Here is a 13067-nt window from a genome sequence, read left to right as displayed (position 1 = left end):
TGCCAATATTAAATGCTATAGCACGAACCTCAAGTGTATTATTGCAATATATTTATACCACAGTTCCATTATCGCTGTTTATTGAAAGATTTTAAAGAATTAAAGCGAACGAGAAAATAGGATCTGTTTGGTTATAAACACTCCGCCAGTTAAAATAGTTCCATTGCTGCTCTTGCCATTTGTAGCTGCGTTTGTGCTGTTTGGTTTGTAAGCGCTGCTGCATGGTTGCTAGGTTACCTGTATGTGGTGGAGTAGCTTCGGTTAGTTACAGTGCAATACTGGCTGATAACGGCACTCATAGAAACAATCCTCTCAGCCAATCACACTTTACTTTAACAGTAAGGGCCCTGTCTTACACTCTGTTCAAGATGTGTCGTGATGCTCATTGCTATCTTACACCCCACCAACAGTCTATTTTCACACCTTCCGTGAAATGAGTTGCGTTCAAGTCAATTTCTGCAGTTTTGCTTGTTTATCTTGGAGACAGAAAACACAGGAGCTCCACTGAATGAGTTGAAACAAACTAGACAGACGCCAACAGACAGACGTTCATCGCTATCTTGCTTTCAACAAACAGAAGATAAGAAGTCAAATATCCTCTATTTAGAAGCTAGGTAGCTGCGCCGATAAAATAGTAAAATAGCAATCTGCCAAAGTCAGAGCTCACCTGATTCTACTCTTAAAGGGAATAAATAGGAAAGGAAAGGAAGTGACATGCTTAGTTGGTTTATTTTATGTTACAACTCAAAATTAACCACACCCAACATTAATTAAGAGAATTAGTACATGATTTTGCGTGTTTCAAGCTTTGCAAGGTGTACTTTTCCTGACGTTACGATAGCAAAGACACACTAACTAATGCACTAAATTGTGCCAGATGCAGACAATTGTGTTTTAAAGTAGTTTAGCTGAATTAGTTCAGAAGTTGCATGATGTGGTTCAGTATCTGTGCGAAAACTATTGAGAAAAACTGAAACTGATAAAGTTTTAATTTCCATTTCTCCAGCAAAACAGAAACAGCCCACTGTAGCTTAAGACAAAAGCCACCGTGAAGCGTAAGCATTTATAAATGTGCCATTTTGCCCAACCCTGAGTTTATAAATCACATGTTTCAGAGAGGCAGAGGAAAAGCTTCAGAGAGATTTCTCCTGAAAGATGGCCAGCGCTGATAAAGCCGGGAGAAGAAGTTTAACTGGGTGCTTTTCTGTTTTATTTGGTATTTGAGGGTCGAGCATGTGACGCCCCGGCTCCTCGTGCACGCTGAGAGCATCCCACAATGCACTGCGGCCCTTTCGCGGCTTCTCCTGCCGGTGACACCTGAAGGCTCTGGAGCTGATCTGCTGTTAACAGGAGTCAGATGGCAGCATGAGATTACATGTCCTCTCCGAGCGTGAACATGTGTCTGCCGGTGGTGTGTGTGTGTGTGTGTGTGTGTGTGTGTGTGTGAGGTGATTGATGAGAGAAGACTGTCATGGGAATGCTGTGCGGAGATGGAGAGAACAGTGAAGAGCTGGTGAAGGGTGGTGATATAAGTGGACAAAATCAATTAATCAATTAACTTTCATTTTCAATCAGAGATTAACCCTCATTTTTAATGCAGCTGAACATTTACTTAAAAAATAAATAATTTAATGATTTAAATTAAAATCAAGTATTTAATTGTGTTAAGCTAAAATAAGGGACTTAAACGGAACAATAATAATTAAATGGTAAGAATTATAGATTTAATGAAGAAAAATTTTAGAATAAAAGAAAGGGTTGACAATAAAATAAAGTGATAAAAAGGGATCTAAAAAATGAAGTAGATAAAATAACTTCAAGATTATGAAGAAAGTAAAAATGATATAAATTTGAACAGAAGATCGAATAAGTAAAAAAGGAGAAAACAAATGGAATAAAATACAGTTTCACTATATTTCATATATATATATTGCACTTTTCATCAATAAGAATATTTAGACTTAAATTATGGAATTAAAATATGAAAAAAATGATGGTGACACTTAACAAAATGGGTACATTAATAAACAACACAACAAAATGCCTTAATATATATAACTAATTATTAATTGATGCTAGTTAAGATATTTTTAATAATACCAATAATAATACCAAAAAAACTGAACATGTTTTTGCATGTTTTTATTCATTTCAACACTTTTTATTTTACCATTGTTGCATTTAGCAAGATCGCCTCACTCCATATAGGCTGCTGTAGGTTGCCATTCGATTGCATCAACTAAAGTTCTATTTTTTATATTTTTAAAAAATTGTCTTTTTGCTTATTTTACCAAAAACGAAAGAAATTTAGAGCTTAAAACAAAAAATAAATGTATTTTCTCAGTATTTTGGAGGATTCCTCTTCGACTGGTCTGTATGTTTGAGTCTCACGCACACGTACGAGAAACGCTTGAGGAAAGTATTTGGTATGCAGGTCTTTATGTATGTGTAATATGTTGGTGACAGCATGGCTGGTGTATCTACAGTTTCACCAGAATTGAGAGAGAGAGAGAGAGAGAGAGAGAGAGTGAGAGAAAGAGAGAGAGATTAAAAAGAGAGAGAGAGAGAGCTTTAGAGAAGTGGTCTGTATCTCTGTCATCAGTAGGAATGAGTTTCAGCAACACATTTCCTGTTTAACACACACACATTAAATACACACTGGCCGTGTATCATGGGATAGCAATATATATTAGTATGTAATTATAAAGTGTTTTCTCATGGATCGGTGAAAAAGGCATATATTTATATATGGCATATATTTAAAAATGTATTTCACAGAATATAATATACAGATAAACAGATACAGAACTACAGTCTGAGATTATTATACAACTATAGAACTATAGCAAATTGCTATTGTATGATCCGTAAAGCTGACAAATTAATGGGATAATGGGTATAAAAAGAAGGAGTTGGTCATAATCACATGCCAGTATAAAAATATATCTGTATTGTATCGCAATATTTATTAAACTTGTATGGATTGGTGTCAGGCTGTGGTTCATTTTGTGTGGTGTTTAAACCCCAACCACTAGAGGGTGGTGTTGTACTTGTACTGTATTTATGTTCCATTGTTCTGATTGGATAAAAACTGTAAACTGTTCTGGGGTATTTTTTTATTTTATGTGGTTCCTCTGTGATTTTAATCCCTCTTTCAATGCACAGCGTGCCACGGTTTCCACGGAGATCCACATTAAAAACACAACAGCGAGTGGAAATGGAGGAGCTACTGAACAGCGTTATGTGATGTCATGTGACCGAGAAATCCTAAAAACTCACTGGTCCTCCCATTTTTTCAATTGCAGTCCGGATGCAGAGTAGAAGTGCGAAAAATTTTATTCAGACGTCCCCCTGAGAAACTAATCCCGTCTGGATAGAGCTTTTAAAGTATGATCTAAATACTTCAAAATGGCAAAATTAAAGAGAGAGAAAAAAGGAAAGCAGAAAGCAGGAAATGTAAGAACCTTTTCAGCACAAACATGTCCCAACTTTGTTGGAAAAGCTGTTTTTTTCCAACTTTGTTGGAAAAAGGTCCGTTTTTCACTTTTTCTTTAAGCTGAGCTAAAGGCTAAAGCCAAAGTTGCCATGTGGGTCAGCCAGACGTTAATCTTCCTGCAGCAGTTTTCTCCAGTTTTTAAATATTATAGAAAGAAAAGACTTTTAATATGATTCCTGCTGTTTTGGCAACAGTTAGAACATCTGAGAAAATAATCCCGTCCTGGTAGAGCTTTTGAAGTATGATGTAAATTTAATGTAATGTAAAGTAATGCATCGCCATGCTCTTACTGATCCACAGCTCTACAGATCAGGATTCAGGTTAACTAACTTTAACTCCTGAAGCTGAAGCTCCTCCTCTGTATCTCTGGAGCTCCGTAGAGCTGCATGTTGAGGGGTTTTAATGTTTTAATGCGTCTCTTATCTTTATTCTGTATCAGCGAGACGCACAGAAGCCCAACCTGACTGGAATGTGGAGCTGCTCTGCAGATAAAGCCTGAGCTCCAGGCCTGCGCTCGGCTCGGCTCGGCTCGGCTCGGCTCGCTCAGGGCAGATGACAGAGCGCCGGATAAGTGAGATGGATTTCCTGCAGTTCAGGGCCTGTTTGTCATTGCAGTTTTGTCACACGAGAGGGAGGGAGGGAGGGAGGGAAGGAGGACGGAGGGAGGGAGGGAGTGAAGGAGGGAGGGAAGGGGGTTAGAAGGAAAGAAGGAAAGAAAATTGAGGGAGTGTAAGTGAAGAGAGACTCAGAGAGTCTGGTTTTCCAAGAAAGACTAAATTACATTAAACTAAAAGTGTACTTTTTATAGTCTAATTTTTAAAATACACTTTTTTGTACTTTTTTAAAAGTTTGGTCAAAGTTTGCATTCAAACTTTTGATGAAAGCATAATATTAACGTACTTTTAATATATTTACAGCACACTTAGATATTTCTCAATATGTTTTAAGGAGGGAAGGGGGGTTAAAAGGAAAGAAGGAAAGAAAATAGAGGGAGTGTAAATGAAGAGAGACTCGGAGAGTCTGGTTTTCCAAGAAAGATGAAAGAAACAACTTTTTGCTTTCGCGCAACGCTGGAGTTAAAACGCCTTTTAACATCAGAAACGAGGCAAAAAGTAACGTAAAGGAGAAAGAGAAAAACACAAGAGCAAAAAAGAAAGAAAAAAACAGAGAGTAAAAGAAAGAGACAGAGAGAAAGCTAGAGAAAGAGAGAGAGAGAGAGGGAGAGAGGGAGAGCAGGATAAGTTGGGGGGGAAAGTTAGTGGCCCAGTGGGGGTTTCTCCTGGAGTTCACTCCTCTTGGCCGGGGAAGGAAAGAGAGGGCGGGGGCTCGGGTCAGCAACATCATGAAGTTGGTGTGGATTAAATGTCCACAAAGTCAACTCAGGGTTTTTCTTTCTGCTTTTTTTTCCTTTTCTTTCCTCTTTTTTTGTCTTTCAGGTATTTAGAACTGCAGAACTGCTGCGCTTAAAAACGCCAAAAAATTAAAGAGAGAAAAGAGACAGAGAGCAGGAAAAGTGAGAACTCTGCTGGTTTTGGACATTTTTTACTACAAACCGTTGGAAAAATGTTTAAAAAAAGGTTACCTGCAGGGCCGTTTCTCACTTTTTTCTTTAATCTAAGCTAAAGGCTAAAGCTAAAGTTGCCATGTGGGTCAGCCAGACGTTAATCTTTCTGTAGCAGTTTTTTCTCCAGTTTCCAAGAGTCTTTCGAAGATTTAGGAATTGTCTCTAAAGAAAAGACTTACACTTTTAATATAAAACCAAAAATCCTTAATTTTTTCATTCTTGTACATCTAAAAGAGGGGGATTTTTTTTATCATGAATTTGCTTGACAAAATGCCACAGCTAACAAGAGAAAAGACAAACAGGACAACTGAGGTGTAAAGTTTATGCTGTAAAGTAAAGTGTAAAGTGTGTTTTGGACATTTGTCAGGACAAAAATGTCCCAATTTTGTTGGAAAAACGGTTAAAAAAGGTTACCTCCAGGCCTGATTCTCACATTTTACTTTTTGCTGTTTTAAACGTTTTCAGGACAAAAATGTCCCAAACATTGTTGGAAAACTGTAAAAAAATTACCTTCTATCAGTGGCTCTTTCTTTAATCTGAGCTAAATGCTAAAGCTGTTGTTTCCATGTGGGTCAGCCAGACGTTAATCTTCCTGTAGCAGTTTTTTTTTTCTCCAGTTTCCAAGAGTCTTTTGAAGGTGTAGGAAATGTAACTAAAGAAAAGACATACTTTTAATATAATACCAATGAACTGCTGTTTTGGTGACAGTGTAAAAAAACTAATTTAATACATATAAATGCTTCAGTTTTGCATTCTTTTACATCTGAAAGAGGGAAAAAAGACAGACATTTAGACATGAAGTGTATGTGCTCTGTTTTAATGTACGAGTCACTCTTACCGATCACTGCTGAATGTTTCTGGTTTGTTGGGAAATTCAACACTCATGTTTCTTCACTAAACAGAAATGAGAACAGAAAGGCCTTCAATTTTACTTCACCAATTTTACACAGTGACGTCAGATCTGACCATATCTCTACAATCGTTCAGAAGGGGAGAAAGAGAGAAAGAGAGAGTGAAAACGGAGGCTGAGAGAAAGAGAATGTGCTCTCTGACTCTTGGAAGTAGGAAGTAGGACGTTTTATTAGTTTCACAAGTGGCCCATCCGCCACCATGCTTTAGATCTGCTGCTTTACCACCCTGTTACTCCTGAAGACGCAGAGCAAGATCACTGCTGTAGTTCAGTATCAGCTCAAACAAAAGGGCTATTAACCACCTCTCTCTTTTATCTCTCTCTCTCTCTCTCTCTCTCGCTCACTGTACCATTATTTCACTCTTTCTCTCTTTTCACTTCATCTTTCTCACTCTCTCTCTGACATTTCTTTCCATCTTTCTTTTTTCCCCTTTCACTCGTTCTCTTTTCTATATCTCTCTCTGTCTATCCTTGTCTTTCTCTTTCCTTCACTTTTTTCTCACTTTCTCTCTTACTCTCTCACACAATGTGACATTATCCCTCTGTCTCTCTTTCTGCCTAATCTTTTTAACTTTCTTTCTCTCTCTCTCTCTCTCTCTCCTTCTTTCTCTCTTGTCTGTTTTCCCTCACTTTCTACCTCTCTTTCTGTCTTTATCTCATTATCTCTCTCTCCTTCATCTCTTACACACCGTGCCTTTCTCCCATACTTTCTCTCTTCCTCTCACACTCTCACTTATTCTCACCCTATCTATCATTCTTTCCCGTACTCTCTCTATTCTTTCTTCATATCCCTCTACCTTTCTCTCTTTCTTTCTCTCTCATGCTTCCTAACTCTCTTTGGATATTACTCACTCTCTCTTTCCCTTTCTCTCTATCTTTCTGTACCTCTTTTCTCTTTACTCTCTCTCTCTGTCCCCCCCTCCCTCTCTCTCACTCTGTCCCTCTCTTTCCTTCACTCAGTCTCTAACTCTTTCTGTCCCTCGCTTTCCCTTAATCTCTCTTTCTGTCCCTCTCTCTGTCCCTCGCTTTCCCTTACTCTCTCTCTCTCTCTTCTTTGTTATGGTTTTCATCTATTTTCTTTAGGTGACCCACGGAGAGAGCTCTCTCTCTCTCTCTCTCTCTCTCTCTCTCTCTCTCTCTCTCTCTCTCTCTCTCTCCGTGGGTCACCTAAAGAAAATAGATGAAAACCATAACAAAGTCAAAAGCTGCAGGATCAATAAACAGCCTAATGAGTTGCAGTCCTGAACACGGCGAGGGCGGGGGGCGGGCGCGGGGATGGGGGGTTCTAGGGGGTGGTTGGGGGGGCAGTTGCTCCCTTTGTCCATCTGTAAAGAGGCCGACCCAAAAAAGATCAAATTAGACGGAGAGTGAAAAAATGAGCTTATGACTGCGAGTGTGAAAGAGGAGAAAAGGCAGAGTGTGTGTGTGAGTGTGTGTGTGTGTGTGTGTGTATGACAGCGTGTGTGAGAGTGTGTGTGTGTGTGTGTGTGTTAGTGTGTGTTTACAGAGAGTCTAACCAGCAGCACAGATTGACAGGAAATGGTGCCTTTTTCTGTGGCAGTCTGGGTCGTACCACTTCCAGAGAGCCGAGGGGGGTAGGGTGCGTGCATTAGTTACTGTGTGTGTTGTGTGTGTGTGTTGAGTGTGTGTGTTGACTGTGTGTTGAGTGTGTGTATAAGTGTGTGTTTGTGGGGCAGAGCAGAGTATTCTCAGTCACCTCTGGCATCGGGTTCAGCTGTTTGGTGGGTTTGGACGCGGCTGCAGGACCCGGCCGTCCCTCAGCTGTTCCTGCACTGACAGCCACTGGCAGGAAAGTTATCAGAGATATTTATCTCAGGGTGTTTTTCCCCCCTCACTTAATGCGGGACTGATGACCCGAGCGCTGCCAGAGTTATAAGAGGGAGTTTGATGGTGAGGGTATTTAGGGAATCCTGGAATGGGGTAGGAGGGCGTGGGCAGGGCAGGGCAGAGAGTGGGGGGGCAGGGGGGGGTAATGATAATGAATATTTGAGAACAGCAGCAAAATTATCTATTAAAAATGCAGCACTGCAGCACTGAAACATTTCTCCCAAATTCCAAATAAAAAAATTTCATTTACAGCATTTATTTGCAAAAAAAGACGATAAGTGGCTGAAATAAAAAAAAAGATGCAGAGCTTTCAGACCTCAAATAATGCAAAGAAAACAAGTTCATATTAATATTCAAGTTTTAACAGTTTGGAAATCAATATTTGGTGGAATAACCCTGGTTGGTTTTTAATCACAGTTGTTTTCATGCATCTTGGCATCATGTTCTCCTCCACCAGTCTTACACACTGCTTTTGGATAACTTTATGCTGCTTTACTCAAAAATACAAAAATAAATTAATGCAGTTTAGGTTGGTTTGATGACTATTTTAACTGGCGGAGTGTCGATAACTAATCGCAGATTGTGTTTTCTCGTTCTCTTTAACTCATAAATATATATTATATATTGTGCAGTAATTCAGATAAAACCAGCCTAGTTTACAAAGTTTTGTTTTAGCGATTGGAAAGAACAGTATTATTAGCAGAACACCATTAGGAACCTCTACCACTTTTGGTATGGTGATGAGCTGCCTGGCATGTTATATAACATGCGTTACATATGTGTTCCTTTATGTTTTGTTCTTCAGCATTGCAATCCAAGTCTTAACGTCTTTGTTCAACAGTTTCTATAGCTATTAGCCTTAACTCTTCATTATCAACTATGTGCTCATCACTTTATTATTGATAGATTAGTACCTGTTTCTACATGATCTATATCTCTTTATTATGTGCCCATCACATGTTTATATTTATAAATTAGTACCTGTTACATTAGCATTAGCTATAGCTCCACATTGTCTCTCTGTAGTGTTGTTTTGTTCTGTTATTTCTTTGTTGTTTATACGATTTGGTCTTGTCTCGGCCTTCTAAAGGGTTTTTCCTGTTAATTTAAGTTTTAAGAGGTTTTCCACAATAATTATACAACAATATTACACCTCAAAAGAGGTGTAAACCTGTTTTTTTCTCAGTAAAGCTGCTTTGTGACGACTTCTGTTGTAAAATGCGCCATAGAAATAAATTTGAATTGAATTGATCTCTTTTAATCTAGATTTTGTTGAATTTAATGTTGTTTATTTTGTTATTTCTATCAGTAATCTCTGTTTTAATGGATAATAATCCCACAGCAAGTTGAGTTGAGGCGGGTCGGAGGTGCAGGGTCCCGATGGCTCGTCTCCTCGGCCTTCAGGTGAACTCTGGGTGGAGGTGTGTTGGGGTGAATCTGCTACAAGTTATTTTTGCTCTCCGGTTTGTTCTCGGTCAAGCGGCTGAACGGGAGCCAAGTTCCTCTTTTTCCCCGTTCGCCCCCTAATGGCCCACTGTCCCGGGGCGCGTGGATTTGGTTGCTGATCTATCCCGACTCGGGGAAGTCAGATGAAAGCGTCGGGGGGCTGTTTCAAATCTTCCCCACATATTTAATGAAGTAACCGCAGAAGCGGCCATCAGTCATTTTCTGTCTTCTGTAGACAAAAGAGGAGAAGCTTCTCGTTTTTTTCCCCTCCCTTTGCCTTGGCATCTGCTCTGTGCTCTCACAATACTCTCTCTCTCTCTCTCTCTCTCTCTCTCTCCCTCCCTCACTCGCTCTGGACTTTAATATGGTTATGATTAGAGACGGAGTTAGTGTGAGAGGGGGGGGGGGTGTCTCATATTTACTGCAGGGATAAGGGGGGGAGGTGCTGTAGAGTCACAGAGTCACTTTACTGTTCAGCAGTTGTGAGTGTGTTTAATGTGTGTATAATGTGTGTGTGTGTGTGTGTATATATTGAGATTTGCTATTGCACTAAATAAATATGTATATTTATTTGCTCAACTTAAATCAGTCAATTCATCATTTTCAACTTGTGTTGAATATATATATACAGCTCTAAAAAATAAGAGAGCACTTCTAAATTATGAGTTTCTTTGATTTTAGTAAATTAAAAACCTCTGGAATATAATCAAGAGGAAGATGGATGATCACAAACCATCAAACCACCAAACTGAACTGCTTGAATACATTTTTGCACCAGGAGTAAAGCAGCATAAAGTTATCCAAAAGCAGTGTGTAAGACTGGTGGTGGAGGAGAACATGATGCCAAGATGCATTAAAAAAACTGTGATTAAAAACCATCAGGGTTATTCCACCAAATATTGATAATGATTTCTGAACTATTAAAAGAAATGTTGTCTGTAGTTTATAGGATAAAAGAACAAAATATTTGTTATATTTGTTTTACTCAAATATAAACCTATAAATAGGTAGATTTGGGCAACAGACACAAACACAAAGACATTAAGTAAGGGAGAGGCCACACCCAATATGCAAATATATGGTGCCAGGAGCCTATGGGAAAGCTGTATGAACCAACGCTGTAGAAAGAGATTTTTTTAAGTAAACACAAGGTTACCGCACGCATGGCCTCCATCCACATGGTTGGGCACGTGCTCGTAAACAAAACGCATGTGTGGAAAGCAGATATTTCCAGTTACAGCTGAATTCAGGCTTTTAATCCCAGAAAAACAACAGAAAACACTCCTATTTACCTTTTAAAAAGCCATTTAAACGTCTGATTAAAGGGCTGATTACTGTTGTTTTGCTGTTTTCCTCGGGTTTTGAGTTGAGCTCGGCGCTGACTCAGCTCTTGCTGGTGACGTCATGGGCCCTGCATTATTGTTTAATATCGCGATATTAATATATATTGTCGGAAAATAAAACATTTGCAATGTAAAACTTTTCCCTAGTGTGCTGAATATGAATCACAAAAGAAAGAAAAAAACCCACCTCCTGAAAAAGAGGCCGACAAAGAATCGAATAAAAGTTTGTCCTCTAACCAGATCAGGGCTGGCCAACACACACACACACACACACACACACACACACTAACTGACACACACAAAGACACACACACTCTCTCTAACAGACACACACCACACACTCTGCATTGGACACAAACATTCTGTGTCAAAGCTTTGGCTCCTCCTTCTCCTCCCCTACCCCCTGCCTTCCTGCTTCATTCTCACCTCCCCCTTTCTCTCTCTCTCTCTCTCTCTCTCTCCACCCCCCTCTCTCTGTGGGTGCAGAAGCAGTTGGTTTGCTCCGCTGTGTGGCAGCAGGGACTTCACTGAGTGCTATGTTGAGCGCTTATTTAGGTCTGTTACAGCAGACTAAGAGCAGCTTGCCCAAGGGCATCGGGGAGAGAGGGCAGAAAGAGAGAGAGAGAGAGAGAGAGAGAGAGAGAGAGAACGAGAGAGAGACAACCGGAGAGAGAGAGAACCAGGAGCCAACTCCACATTCCAGCCTGGGGAAGGAGACAGAAGCGAGGAACTGCGGAGAGAAAGAGAGGGAGAGAGAGAGGAGATAGGAAAGGAAAGAAAACAGGGACACAGAGGAAAACATAGAAACATAGAGGAACGACTGGTGGAGGAGCACTGTCCTGATCTCCTAATCGTCTCCTGATCGTCTCCTGATCGTCTCCTGATCGTCTCCTGATCGTCTCCGGGTCTCCTGATCATCTGGAGCTGGGGATTTAGAGGCGGTTCTTGTGCTCGTTGTTGTCATTGTTGTTGTTGTTCTTGATTTGAGGGACGTAAACAAGAAGTAAACAAGCGTAGAAAAGCTAAAACAGGCTGAAGGTTGTAGTTTTTTAGGGCAGTATCCGCGAGTCTGTGGGTGCAGCAACAGCATGTTTGACTGCATGGAGGCGTTGGGGATGGGACCCCGCCAGTTGTATGATGTCACGAACCCAGGGGCGTGCATGCTGAGGAAAGCGAGCCCCTTCTTTGCGGGACTGGACCCCTTTGCCTGGACGGGGACGGCCAGCGTCCAATGTAAGTGAACTGCTCAACTACTGTTTTCATGCTGTTTTTCTCTCTGTCGCACATTTGTAGTCCTTTAACTGTATCAGTCTTTATTTCTATCTGAGTATCAGTGAACTGCTTTTCTACTGTTTTCTATCTGTTTCTCTGTCTGTCGCACATTTGTAGTCTTTCGCTGTGTCAGTCTTTATTTCTAACTCTGTATCAGTGAACTGCTTTCCTACTGTTTTCTCTCTTTCTCTCTTTCTCTGTGGCACATTTGTAGTCCTTTGCTGTATCAGTCTTTATTTCTATCTCTGTATCAGTGAACTGCTTTCCTACTGTTTTCTCTCTGTCGCACATTTGTAGTCTTTCACCGTATCAGTCCTTATTTCTATCTCAGTACCAGTGAACTCAATTCCTACTGTTCTCTCTCTCTCTCTCTCTCTCTCTCTCTCTCTCTGTCGCACATTTGTAGTCCTATCTCTCTCTTTCTTTTTCTTTCTGTCACGCCACTGTTGTGCCACAACTCACTCCACTCTAGCTGTGGCTTGTTTACAACAGCTTTCACAACTTGACCACAGCAGAAAAAGCTTGTTTGGACGCTAAGCTAAGCGCTAAGCACTAAGACTAAGAGTGCGAATCATAAGCTGTTGGGTACATTGATTGATTGGTATAGTACTTTATAGTATATTATTATAGGACGCTAAAGGACATTACGCAACATTCCCTGTTTCAGTATGCGTGTTTTAGTTTGTGTTTGTATTTGTGTTTGTGTGGAATACCTTATTCCTTTGATTGTTCCTATGGGAGGAGGCGTGTCTCGGTGTCTCAGTGTCCTGGTATCTTGGTGTCTTGTTTCAGCAGCTGTAAGCAGGTAACACAGGTCTTTGAGCTCCCCATGCACTGAAAAGTGAAACTGGGCCTGAACTAGTGAAACTGGAACAAGGGAAAGTCTTGAGTGTCTTGAGTTTGGGAAAGGGACATTATTTAGAGAGTTAGAGAGGCAGTAGGTGTATGCGTAGGTGGGGGGACACTTCCTTACACTGCTATAATTCCAGTTATTCAGACTTCATTTGTCTTGTGTGGAGATTTTTTGAGTGGGTGGCCAGGCAGCTCCGTTGCAACAGGGCAAGCAAACCAATCAATTGCTTAGAGCCTGAAGACAATGACTGTTTAGGAATTATACGCAACAAACAACAAACTGTGTGAACACCCCTTTAAATTCTGTGATGGTTAATCCAGAAAAGAACTGGAAAG

At 40.3% G+C, this 13067-nt stretch overlaps 1 protein-coding gene across 3 annotated transcripts in view; it reads left to right on the top strand.

Moving 5' to 3' along the window:
• Window positions 1-13067, top strand: part of rarga (retinoic acid receptor gamma a) — a 93535-nt gene that overhangs the window by 38148 nt on the left and 42320 nt on the right. Inside the window, exon 1 of one of the 3 annotated variants that reach the window (XM_022677085.2) lies at window positions 11088-11840. The exons of the other annotated variants lie outside the window; for them this stretch is intronic. Within the exon in view, the coding sequence (XP_022532806.1) occupies window positions 11696-11840 (145 nt within the window). The 5' untranslated portion in view covers window positions 11088-11695. Of the gene's footprint in view, window positions 1-11087; window positions 11841-13067 lie in introns of those variants that run through there. 3 annotated transcript variants of the gene reach the window in all.

This window comes from Astyanax mexicanus, chromosome 13 (assembly GCF_023375975.1).
Source record: "Astyanax mexicanus isolate ESR-SI-001 chromosome 13, AstMex3_surface, whole genome shotgun sequence".
NCBI classification, from domain to species: Eukaryota; Metazoa; Chordata; class Actinopteri; order Characiformes; family Acestrorhamphidae; genus Astyanax; species Astyanax mexicanus.
This window is presented reverse-complemented; position numbering and strand designations above follow the sequence as displayed.